Below are 12,339 nucleotides of genomic sequence, written 5' to 3'. Positions count from 1 at the left end.
GCTTAAAATATTGACCTGCCTCTGTTTTTTGTTCTCTCTCAGACTTAACTGATAACTGGAGGCTGTTTCTCTCCGCCTCGCTGCGGAGCACATCACTACTGACAGGAGTTTAAATTCAATCTGTTATCTCCTCCAGCAGGACGCTGGTGCTTTGATTTGAGTGTCTCTTGTTTTTGATGAATGTCGTTCAGAAATCAGTTTGATCAAAACTTTGATCCAAGATCATTTATCTCGAAGTTCCCATCCTGACTTTTGAAAGTTGAAATATTCTTATTCTTCTTCCAACATGTTGTGCATTCAAATATTTTTTAACATGATTGTAAATAAACAATAACGTGTTTGGAAGTAGGACGTGCATGATAGGAGGGCCTGCACTATTTAATGAGGTAGCATCCTGATGCTTCTAGAGCATCGAGTGTGACCCTCTGAACGTGTTTTTTTATTCTGGGTGACTCCTTCAAAGCGAGCGTCAGCTTCTTCGCTCTTTGACTTTACATCAGTGTTGTCGTAATCATTATGACTACTGCCGAGCCACCGATGGTTTGGTTTCAGCCTGACAGGTATTAGATAACCACTCGACAGAACCACCTACAGTGTTTTTATTTTTTCACGACCCCCGCATCCTCTGCTGCTCTCAGCTGCCTTCAGGCTCCTCTGACGTGTTCAGGGGTCCGCGGTGCAGCAGAGAGCGCTGCGGCTCGCTCGGCCGCAAATGCTAATGGACTGTAATTATCAAATACATTAGTCCTGAGTGAGGCCCACACACACTCCAAACAAAAGGAGGGGGGGCTGCTGAGGGATCTGCTGGGTGTCAACAGCTTTATGATTCACAAGCGAAAAGGGACTTCAGCCTGTGGGTGACTCACAGAGCGCTCGGCTAACCAGACGGTCGGTTTCAGAATCACGGTTGTGTAATATTACTTGAGGGTGCACGCACAAATTCTGTGAGACGACATCATCTACGTTTGGCAGGAAAACTTTAAAGATGGAATGAGAGGGCCCGGCAGGAGGTAAGACTGTGGATTGAGGAAGGCAGAGATGAAATGTATGGATGGTTAATTGAAGTCTTACCATTGCTGTGTGGTTGAGGAGCTGCTCGTCAGTGGTCATGGCTAACAGGTACTCCTGGAGGATCCCCTGAGACTGAACAAACACAACGACAGCCTGTTTACAATGTGTCTGCAAACACGATAAATCATTCAATAAAACGAGTATGAGGGGAAATAATGATGCAGCATAGCATGGCAGTATGCAATATTTAAAAAGGTGAAATATTGAACCTGTACATATTTAAATTGAATACTTTAGTGCTCTCAAACTTTGCACAACACTCCTGAATAACTCCTGAAGTTTCCAGGCGGAGCTGTATGTGTAAATGCAAACAGCCAAATGTTTTGTCCGGACTTCACTCTGAGTTTCTCCTCCAGCCTCCTCGTATTTATTCTGCAGAAAGTCAGAGTGAGCTGATGTGAGAACGCAGCAGGATATAATCAGGAGAATTCACCTGGAGCGAGTGGGAGGGGGTGGTGACGTTTATTCCCTGTGATCGCTGCACGACCATAGACTGTCTGCACGCCACCTCTACCATCTCTGTGCTCTAATGAACCTGCTGCATTATGTTTCCTGTTCTCCAGTATGTTCTTCTCCACTCTTTAGTTCATGCTGTGATTCTGTTCAACTACATGTAGCATTGATAGAAAGACACGTATTCTCATTATAATGTTGTATAGAGGACTTTGATGCTTCAATGTCGTTCTTTTTTTCGACACATCCTGCCTCAGGAGATAAAAATAACTCTGAAAGAATGAACAGACTTTTTATGAAACAAAAACAGACGGTAAAGGTCTTTGGGGATACAATTTTTACGTCGTAAGTGTGAAAAATGTAATGTGATATTTAAAGGAGCAATATGTAACTCTGACCCCTCTTGTTTAAAATGCGTACTGCAGTCCACATTCAAATCATTATAGAGAGCTGTCTCCCCCCGCCCCCTCCTCTCTAGAGTCGATGCTCACACAGGTTGTGGTGGACACTGAAGCTTCAGTGTTTATCCAGCTCTGCATCGGTCTGTAAACCTTTCTGTGTTCTAACCTCTCTCCATTTTTCAAAATCATCTCCAATATTGATCCTAGTTTGAGCACGTTTCTGCTCGTGCAGCTTATTAGAAACATGCAGAGGCTTTTTAGGTCGGGTACAATCACTTCTATCTGAACCACTTCTCTTGCCCGCTTCCATCGCTGCAACACCTGTTGACCTGATAACTGCTCTCATATCTGTCAAACCGAGGGGCATCCAAAACGTCTGTGTGGGGGTGCCTTAAAACCGCCTACCTTCTCTGGTCCAAACAAATCCAGAGCATTCAGGACCAGAATCTAAAGTTAGAAGGAGGACATACTGGCTGCTGCATTGTTGTCAGAGAAGCCAGCACTTCAACATAGCATGTTTCCTTAATGTCTGATCATATAGTAAGGTCACTTTATCTGTCAATACATATTATCGTATTGTAACTGGTTTAGCTGGTTCCCAGACCCTCTCCCCCCTTCATCTCCTTCTCAGCATGATGGGTTTGATAAAGTCTCTCAAAATTCTAAACAATCTCTGGAGCTCTTCCACTAAAGCCCCACGAGACAGACGTCCCCCGGGTTATATCAGCATGCAGAGTCAGAGAGCACAGATAAGACTACAGAGCAGCTGAGGCCGAGTCTACAGGACAGGAGACACAATCCAGATCCCTGCTCCTCCATTCATCCCGCTGCACCCTGACTGTTTATGCCGGGGAACATCCTAGGACCATTTGTACAGTCAGTAGTCGTGCACGACATGCTGTTTTGATTCCTAAATATAACTTTCACTTCCTGGGTAGAGAGTTCGTCGAGTCTCAGAGGAGCTGGCGGAGGACTGAGTCTGGAATGTGAACCGCACTGGAGCCCCTGAAACTTTTAAAACGAGCCACTACTGGGTTCAGACCTAATATGGCCAGAAAGGACTCCGAGAAGTTGGCTGTATGTCATCACTGCAGTTACACCACTCGTAAGTCAATGTGACATGACGGCCACCGACCTCAGTCCACACTGATCTGCACGTTTAGGAAGCCCGGGGACTGATGGAGCAGGAGGCTGTAGGTAGAGATCTGATCCTTACAGCTGGTGCATGTTTACTAAAATTCAGGTCCATATCAGGGGGGGTGGTATTTGTGCTGCTATGACAGAGGATAGAGCTGGACATTGGGGGAGAGAGAGAGAGAGAGTGGGGAGTGACAGGCGGGAAAGGAGCCACAGGCTGCACTTGTACCTGGGCTGTGGAGGACTAGTCATAGATTTCAGTCATGTGACCGCCGTGGAGGTTTGGAGGGCAAAAAGAGTTTAGAAAAGTGGCATCCATCTTTGAACACTGTGTAGCTGCAGCACTGGCTTTTACATTTTCCATCTCTTCAAAACGACGCATGTTTACATCACCTGACAACCGCAGGAAAAATAGAGATACTAAGACGGCCTTATACAGCACACTGACACTAGTTCAATCGCTACAAAAGTCCTCTCCAGAGCTGTCAGTGTGATCGCTGTCATGATTTAATGAAGGTTCAACTGACAGCGAGTTCTTTTATTATACGTTGAACAACATCCTGAAACAAATGCAACACCACCCAACAGCTCGTGTGACAGCGGGCGCAGAGTGAGCAGGTGTGTGTTTTTCCTCCACAATCATCAAGCTATACTAAATAAACTGCCTTCTTATTCATCATGTCTACTCACTCCTCAAACTCTCAGTAGCTGTAACTTTTGGTCCGATGGACACTTGATATACATCAGTCCTTGAACTTTCTCTGTCTTTGGTTAAAGTGTTTTTTTTTAGGTTCTAAGCTTTAGAGTGGGACTATCACACCTCACCTCATGAGCTTTGGGAAGTGACCGACAGAATAAGATTGAAAATGAGTTTCCTCCGGAGGGTGTCTGGGCTCAGCCTTAGAGACACGGCGAGGAGCTCGGACATGCAGCCGGAGCTCGGAGTAGAGCCGCTGCTCCTTTGCATCGAAAGGAGTCAGCTGAGGTGGTTCGGGCTTCTGATTAGCATGCCTACTAGAAGCGTCCCTCTGGAGGTCTTTCGGGCACATCCAAATGGGAGGAAACCCCGGGGTAGACCCAGAGCTTGCTGGAGGGATTGTATAGCTCTTCCAGGCCTGGGAACACCTCGGGATCCCCCAGGGGGAAATGGAAAACATTGATGGGGAGGGGGAAGTCTGGGGCAACTTGCTTAGCCTGCTGGCCCCGAATAGGGGGAAGATAATCGATGGATGGATGTTCTTTTATGTTCTTTATTTATTGTTTATGCTGTCGTCTGGGCCAGGACTCCCGTGTAAATACGTCTCTGGTAAAAATAAAGGTTAAGAACAATGTGACTGGAGATTTCTGGCACATCATCAATCGGGGAAGTGAATGTGACAAGAACAAGAACGAGGTGTTCCCTCGAGCAAAAACACTCCGAACAACCAGTAAGTTAACCTCTCCTACGACTTCAGTCTCTAACTGCTTCAACGTATGGATGAGGAGCAGGAGGGGACAAACCACTGCACACACACACTTATACACACACCTGTCATGTTGAGAAGAGTCAAACAACCGTCGTGTGTCCCTCATTGATAACACTGGACTGTCCACAAAGAGCACTCAAGATAAACTGCAGCATACTGCTACTGCCCCCTGCTGTTTGTCCGACAAACTTGCTTCCCTGAGCCTCTCCTCCTCCCTCACAAATAAAAACAACATCCAGTCTGAGCAGATGGGAGCCCAGAATCCATCCCGGATGACGAGTCGACTGATGTAATTTTATTGTCAGACCTGCGGCCTCGGGGCTGCAGCAAGCAGACCTGAAGGGAGTGGGGGGGGGGGGGAACGCTGCTTTTCTGGAACTGTCTGGTTCGATTGCATCTGCAGATGGGAACCTCCTGGCTGACGGCACAAGACTTCTCTTAATCAATAATGCAAGACAATCCAGAGAGAGAGAGACAGAGAGAGAGAGAGAGAGAGAGAGAGAGAGAGAGACAGAGACAGAGAGACAGAGAGAGAGAGAGACAGAGAGACAGAGAGACAGAGAGACAGAGACAGAGACAGAGAGAGAGAGAGACAGAGAGAGAGACAGAGACAGAGAGAGAGAGAGAGAGAGAGAGAGAGAGAGAGAGAGAGAGAGAGAGAGAGAGAGAGAGAGAGACAGAGAGACAGAGAGAGAGACAGAGAGAGACAGAGAGAGAGAGAGAGAGAGAGAGACAGAGAGAGAGACAGAGACAGAGACAGAGACAGAGACAGAGACAGAGAGAGAGAGAGAGAGAGAGAGAGGCCATCCATTTTGTGATGTGATGGTCTCTTCTCTCTCTCTCTTCTCTCTCTCTCTCTCTCTGGCAGTCTGCTGGGAGCCGGTGTGGCAGTCTGGCAGATGGAAAGGACATTCTTTGGCCCCGAGCCCGGCACAGAGAACAGGTGGGAGGAGGAAAAACATGCTCATCTCACAGAGAGATGGATAAAGACAGAGATGGGTAAGGACAAAAGGTAAAGAATAAATGTTAAGATAATAAACGATTTATTCAAATAGCCTCATTCTGAGAACCTCCGCTGTATATTTTATCCACAGAGTCTATAAAACTGTCATCATAGCAAAATGACAACCGACACACCTGAACAAATACCTCAAATGTCAGGTAGTCATGCCTCCAGCTGTAGCAACACAAACCTATATATAATTAGATAACTCACTAAGCCTGCATAAGTGTGAGTGTGTGTGTGTGTGTGTGTGTGTGTGTGTGTGTGTGTGAGTGTGTGTGTGTGTGTCACTCACGATGGCCCGGGCCTCTGCGATGAAGAAGAGTTCAGTGAGGGCTCGGTGCAGAGGCAGCAGAACAGTGATACTGGTGGGATCCTGGCTCAGGCTGTTTTCCATGGTCATGAAGAGCTGCCACAGAGGTCGCAGCAGCGTCAGCTCACAGGCGCTGGGGGCGAACACAGTTTGATAATGAGACCAGAATCACAAGTGCACAAGAGAAAAGCCACCAGAAGCAATTAAAAGAATCAAAATGTATGCATTTATCATCATATCATAGAGAATTCATCCCAAAAGATACCAAAAAGACTAAATGTTTTTAAAGGTCACATATTCTCCTTTTCAAAAAGTGTAAATAAGTCTCAGAGCTCCCCAAAACATGTCTGTGAAGTTACTTGTTCTAAATCCACTCTGATTCTGTATTTGATCATGTCTATAAACCCCTCTATTTCAGCCCTGCTCAGAACAGGCTGTTTCTGTGTCTGTACCTTTAAATGTTAATAAGCTGTGTCTGACCACGCCCCTTTCTGGAAGGGCTTGGGTGTACTCAGGCTTTCTCGCTCCATGTCCTATTGTTTACGGTGAGAAGGCAGACTCAGAGGGCAGAACAGGTTGAGTATTGATAAAACAAGCCTCCATGTCTTTGTGACCCGACGGTGGCCGAGTCCGTCTACATATGTAAACTCCTGAACACATCCTTCACCTCACATCCGTGGTGACGTCTGTCAAGGCTTTTATGCAAACCCTGTGTGGAGGTCAAATCCTGCACCACAAGGAAATGACACTGCTGGCTGCTCTCAGCAATAGCTGGTCCTTTACCTTTCAGTTTTTATACATGACTAAGTAACGGAGTAGTTAAATGATTTCACTGGTGACCAAAACAAGGATGCACCATTGATGAGCAATGTGGAAGAGAAGAGATAAAAATCTTTGAACAAGGTGAAACTCTTACGTCGTGGACTGACACTGCAGGAGGCGGAGCAACAAGTGGATGGCTTTAAGACGCTGGTTCCCAGTCTGACGACAGGCCACGCCCACCTGCCACTCCCAGATGTCGGCGAGTGGAAGGTGACTGAGCACTTGTTCATCTGCTAACATTTGCTTCAGTATCTCAAAGCCTGGGGAGAGACAATGGACAGTACTGAGAGGGTGAAAACCTTGAAGTTAATCTGTATTCACAGTTTCGACTCTCTGGCCAATAAAAAATGACAAAAACCAGAAAGTCCAAACACTCTAGTTTGCAGTGTACCTGTCTGGAAGCGTCCTCGGTGGCCTCCTGTGACAGTGAACTTGTAGCCCCACTCTGTGTTGCTCATGTCTGACATGAATCTGTAGTACAGGGTGTCACCTAAGAGAAAGCAGCGTTTACATCACATTGATGAACATGATTCAAACATAATAAAAGGAAGGAGGGGAAAAAAAAACCCATTAGGTGCAGAAGAGGAACACATGAATCACCTGGAATCTCAAAATCGGACCATTTCTGAGGAGAGCCGCTGAAGTTGTGGACGTCCTGCAGGAAATCGCTGCTGCTGGACATGATGAGCTCGTCGCAGCCTTCCTCTGTGTAGCAGCGAGAGTCAAACTTCACAGAGAGGTAGATCGCCCCGGGGATGTGCACCTTGTCCTGAAGAGGTGAAAATAAAACTGTCTTTAAACTGACTTGAAAAAAGGACACAGTAAAGGAGTAAATGAAGAGTTTATGCTACAAGAAAATAATGACACATGCTCTGTGTATACATATGGATGCATACTAAACAGTTATGTCTGGAATTAAAGCAGCTGATTCCAAAAGTAAAAATAACACTCAGTGTACCCACCTCAAAGTTGGTGTTGTTGTCGTACGGGTGTTTGGACTCTCGGATCTGCACGGCCATACCCGGCTCCTCCATGAACTGGCAGGCAGTGAGAGACAGACTGCACAGCATGCTCTGACTGCAGCCCTTCAGCACCCTCTTCAGAATCTGATCATTCATTGATAAAAAAAGAAGATTGTTTATCTACAAAGCTTCCGAGCTGAGATCTCCATTACTGATGTAAACACAACATTCAGAGCGTACTGCCCACCTTCTCCCACAGCGGCCTCTCCTCCAGCTGCATCAGCATGTCCAGGATGTAGGCCATGTGCGACGCCCCGTTCAGCTCCAGCGCCTCTTCGCTCAGCGCCGCCTCTGCAGGCCAGTCGGCCAGCAGCGAGGCCAGCACGTGGCGGGCGTACAGCGTGGCGATGGCCTGGTTCACCTTCACCAGGTATTGACGAACTGCCCGATTGCTGCGCACGTCCAGCTCTTTGTGCAGCAGGGCCGAACTCTTCGTGCGCCTCTGTTTGGCGTAGCTGAGCTGTAGGTCGCTCTCGGAGTTGGTGATGAGCTTCTGGGCCACGACGTTGACCTCTTCTGTGGCCTTTTCACAGTGACTGGGTTTAGACTGGGGGAGGATGAGGGTTCATCAGGAAACTTACACAAGCATCTTATCGTTACTTTTTATAGTGAGTAATATTTTCTAAGTCGTCTAATCATTCTTGTTCCAGTGCAGGTTCTCAAACTCACCACACATGACACAACAATCATGTCCGTGTCCACAGCCTTGGTGTTCCTCTCCTCAGAGCGAGGCCGTCTGGTAGCTTGCCACTTCTGAGCCAGCGTGCGGATTGTCTCGTCTGTTTTGATCTCTTCTCCATCAAATCTGAAAAAAAACACACAAAAAAAAAGCAACGCAGAGAGGCGGTATTAGATGACCTTTACGTGGGTGGATTGTATAAAGAAAGTTCAAATCTAAAGGAAATGAAGAATGTCTGACCTTTTCTGCACCTCCAGGAAGAAAGAGTCTGTTCTCTTCATCTGCAGCTCGTACATGGCTCGCAGGATGGGCAGAGGGGCGTTTAAGGCATCGTGGGTGATCTGAAATGAAGAGACAAAGATTGAAGACTACCAAATCCAACTTTTTTTTATTTGCTGCATGGATTATAAACTGCATCCCTCATCACCTGGAAGCAAATCTTCGTCTCCTCATCGAGACCCTCTAACGGGTCGGGTCTGTTGACGTCCGTCTCGTCAGCGCAGCAGCTGGAGTGGTCCGAGTCATGCTCCTTGTCCTGCTCCCTTTGGTCTCGCTCGGGGTCCTGGGCCATGGAGTGGATCTCCCTCTTGGAGGAGTAGAGCATGATGGAGAGGATCTCCAGATCTCGCAGCAGCCACAGCTTGCTGAAGCCCGTCCCTTTGCTGCACTTCCTCACCAGCAGCTGGGTGAGTCCCGACTGCTGGATGTCCTCCTGAGCTTGGTCTACTCCATGTTTCTACATGACAGATCACAACTGAGTCAAAACCCTTTCACACATGCCGGGTAAAGTCAGGCTCTATTCAGACTGTCTTTAGAGCAGAAAAAATTCAGAATGTACAAAGACGTGATGACAACTGAGCTTAGTTAAGACCCTTTTGTGGAAATGTAGTTTGAACAGGACTAATGTGTGACGCAGCAGGTAAAAGGTTACCTATCTGTTTATGTATCAGTTCAATACTCAGTCAATTGCAAAATGTTTAAAGTCAAATAATATCTTTTGACTGAAGTATGTTGTGGTGACATCGTGTTTTCAGGTCTCTGGTACCTTGAGGGTGTTGTAGAGTCCTTTCAAAGCCAGGGAGAGAACCCAGGATGCCTCCACAGCGTCAGGCGAGCCGTTGTCCTGGCTGGTCTGTAGCAGGTGGCTGATGATGGAGGTGAAGTTGCTCAGGTAGCGGCTGAGCAGCGTCTTTGGGCGGCCCTGGCCCTCGGACTGCTCTGGTAGACCAGCTGTAGTGGAGTCCTGGGACTGGATGAGTTGGTAGTCCTTCACTAGAAAGAGGAAACAACCAACAGAGGGTTTGATTTTTGTTTCTTTGGGCTTTTGCATTTGATTTGACAGGACAGCTGGACACAAATATGAGGAGAGACAGAAGAGGTTTCTAAACACTGGCAGAGCTGTACGAAGTGCCACTAACCTGTTTTCCTCTTGCGGGTCTTAACGTCCACCACAGCAGCGTGGTTCTTCTCTGTGAAGTGTTTGAGCAGGATCATGTTGTGCTGCTCATTGGCGTTGTCGATAAACACCGTCTGGGTGCCCACACACAGCACCTGACACACACACACAGAGGAGTCACAAAGGTGTTTAGAGAAAGTGAGGGAACTCAAGAGGACCACACTTTACAGAGTCCAGGGGACCGCCTACCTCTGGGAAGCCCACCAGCACCAGCAGGGTGAAGAGGTTGGTGCGCTTGAGTGTTTGTGGAAGCTGCTGAATACAATGGTCAGTGAAAGCAGCGATGACAGTGCTCCACTCGGGACACACATTCAGACTGTGCAAAACGTCTGCCACCGTGCACGCCCAGTCCAGACCAATACGACTAGTGAACCAAGAAAAGAAGAGAGGTCACCTCAGTGGTTATTAACGGCATGCAGACAACGATGTCAAAGGTAGTAGCGCTGTGTGTAAAGAGATCTCATCAGTGTGGAGATGATGACTCCTCTCACCTGTCTAAACAGACCGCCCCCAGACTGAAAAGCAGCTGTGTGGTCTTCCAGCCCTGGGTGTCTAAGCTGGCCGCCTCTCCCTGTGTCAGCAGCTCGTATTTGTCAGCCAGAGCCTCTGTGACAGCGGTGTCGGCCTCAGTCGGAGAGATCCTGAGCAGCAGCTGACCCAGCAGCCCCAGAGTGAGGTGGAAGGTCTCGTTCAGAGATCCGGCGTTGGAGATGACGGCTCTGAAAAGCTGGGGCAGGATGGAGTTCAGACTGGGCAGGGACAGGGTGCAGCCCTGAGGACACAAAGGAGACAGTGATCATTTTATATTTTCATGTTACCTGTGGAGAAACGTCAATTTAGAGTCTGAATTGGGAAACATTTCAGGAATAGGATACGTTATGCTACGACAAAGCTTCAGTAGATTTGAGTGTTTGTGTTTGATGTGTACATTGAAGATTGGCACCACTCCGTTTGTTCTATGAACATACATCTAGAGCTAGCACGCAGCTAGCTTAGGTTAGCATAAAAACTGCTGGAGAAAGCTAGCTTGGCACGTCTTCCTTGTGTTCGAGATGGTTTGTTAAATCTGTGCAAAAACCAAAGTTAAAAATAATACTGACAATCTAACTCTTCATGATATATTTGATTTGTGAGGAGTTTAGTGTGAAATAATTTCTTGGCTGGCAGCAGTGATTTGAAGAACGTTAACGTCCAGCTGAACTTTTTCTGAAGCCTTCTGGAATCTCTAAGAGCAGTTTTGTGTCTCTGCTTGTGTTTGTAGTCATGTTTTATTTATATTGCTAAGTTCCTTGGACAGAGCTCCCTTGATATATGAGATCTAATCTCACTGGGACTCTCCTTGTTAAACGAGGTATAAGAATGAAAATCTTATCTGTGACGTACTGGTTTTGCTGGTGGCAGCATGGCAGCCAGTAGACCCAGGATCCTCTCTCGGGAGCACTCTGAGAAAACGTGCTCCTGAAGGGGGACCTGCGGCAGCCTCTCGTCCGTCTCCTTTACAACGTCACATGTCGGAGAGTTGACTGCTCCCGGTCCAGACTCTGAGGCTGAGAACATTTCAGAACATGCAGCGTGTAGTCAGTGATAGAAAAACAGAGATCAAATCAGCCTGGTGGACTCATACTCAACACTCACTTCGGACCACAGGGGAGAGGGGGTCGTCACTGGACACCGAGGGGGTCTGGCTGAGGCTAGGGGAGTCCAGGGTGTCTTGGATGACCAGCTTCATTTTGTCCCGCTCTCCAGTGCTTGGAGGGGAGGACACCTCAGGAGGAGCAGTGGGAGGAGAGCCCACCTCCTTTGGGTTTTTCTCCTTACTGGACGGTTTGCTCTAGAGGTGAGAGGATGAAACCATTCAGTTTGTTTACAGGCCAAGAGCATGGGGTTTAAATTGACATTCAGTATGTATTACCTACTGATTTTGTACATTAATTACATGCAAAGAAAATTCAGTGAATCCAATAATCTGTCGACCTAAAGTGCCGTCTTTGCCCTCAGTTCCTCACCTTGTCCTTTGGAGACGTTGGGGAGCAGATGGCTGCGGTGGATCCAGGCAGAGAGGAGGTGTCAGTGGCCGTGCTGAGCTCCTGAGAGGACTCTGGTGAGACTGGACACAGCTCACTGTCAGAAGACGAGTCATTGGACGACAGCAGGGCGAGCAAGGCAGAGGAACGCAGACCTTCATGGAGGAAAGAACAGAAACGTTTGTTCCATCTCTTTTTTTTACAGATTCTACATGAAGATCTCGTATCTGTTCTCGGGGGATCTGGATTCTCTCTCTGAATCTTATGTTGCACACTTACCCCCCTGTAGGTGTCTGTCTATCTGTTTAGCAAACGTAAAGTAGCCTTAAAGGCAGGGTTGGTCATTTTCGAAAACTAGCAGGATTTTGAAAGCAGCATTCCCTCAGTGCTCCGTCTGCACCCCCTCCCATCTGTGCCACCTCAAAAGCCACGCCCCTCACTTACATGCAAGAAGCGGAACCTCAGCTCATGCTTTGAATGTGGGCTCGTGCA

General features: G+C 47.5%; 1 protein-coding gene across 1 annotated transcript in view; it reads right to left on the bottom strand.

The window, feature by feature from the left end:
* Window positions 1–12,339, bottom strand: part of zzef1 (zinc finger, ZZ-type with EF hand domain 1) — a 34,574-nt gene that overhangs the window by 2,503 nt on the left and 19,732 nt on the right. Inside the window, exons 37-53 of the mRNA XM_020650431.3 lie at window positions 11,830–12,002; window positions 11,459–11,654; window positions 11,207–11,370; window positions 10,315–10,595; window positions 10,013–10,187; window positions 9,786–9,918; window positions 9,413–9,639; window positions 8,795–9,103; window positions 8,608–8,708; window positions 8,358–8,493; window positions 7,876–8,235; window positions 7,629–7,772; window positions 7,267–7,435; window positions 7,058–7,156; window positions 6,761–6,926; window positions 5,827–5,977; window positions 1,072–1,143 (exon numbers count right to left, since the gene is read on the bottom strand). Of these exons, the coding sequence (XP_020506087.2) occupies window positions 1,072–1,143; window positions 5,827–5,977; window positions 6,761–6,926; window positions 7,058–7,156; window positions 7,267–7,435; window positions 7,629–7,772; window positions 7,876–8,235; window positions 8,358–8,493; window positions 8,608–8,708; window positions 8,795–9,103; window positions 9,413–9,639; window positions 9,786–9,918; window positions 10,013–10,187; window positions 10,315–10,595; window positions 11,207–11,370; window positions 11,459–11,654; window positions 11,830–12,002 (3,056 nt within the window). The remainder of the gene's footprint in view (window positions 1–1,071; window positions 1,144–5,826; window positions 5,978–6,760; window positions 6,927–7,057; window positions 7,157–7,266; window positions 7,436–7,628; window positions 7,773–7,875; window positions 8,236–8,357; window positions 8,494–8,607; window positions 8,709–8,794; window positions 9,104–9,412; window positions 9,640–9,785; window positions 9,919–10,012; window positions 10,188–10,314; window positions 10,596–11,206; window positions 11,371–11,458; window positions 11,655–11,829; window positions 12,003–12,339) is intronic.

The sequence above is a fragment of the Labrus bergylta genome, chromosome 14, assembly GCF_963930695.1.
Source record: "Labrus bergylta chromosome 14, fLabBer1.1, whole genome shotgun sequence".
Taxonomy (NCBI): domain Eukaryota; kingdom Metazoa; phylum Chordata; class Actinopteri; order Labriformes; family Labridae; genus Labrus; species Labrus bergylta.
Note: the sequence above shows the minus strand (reverse complement) of the source record. Positions and strands in the feature narration are given on the sequence as shown.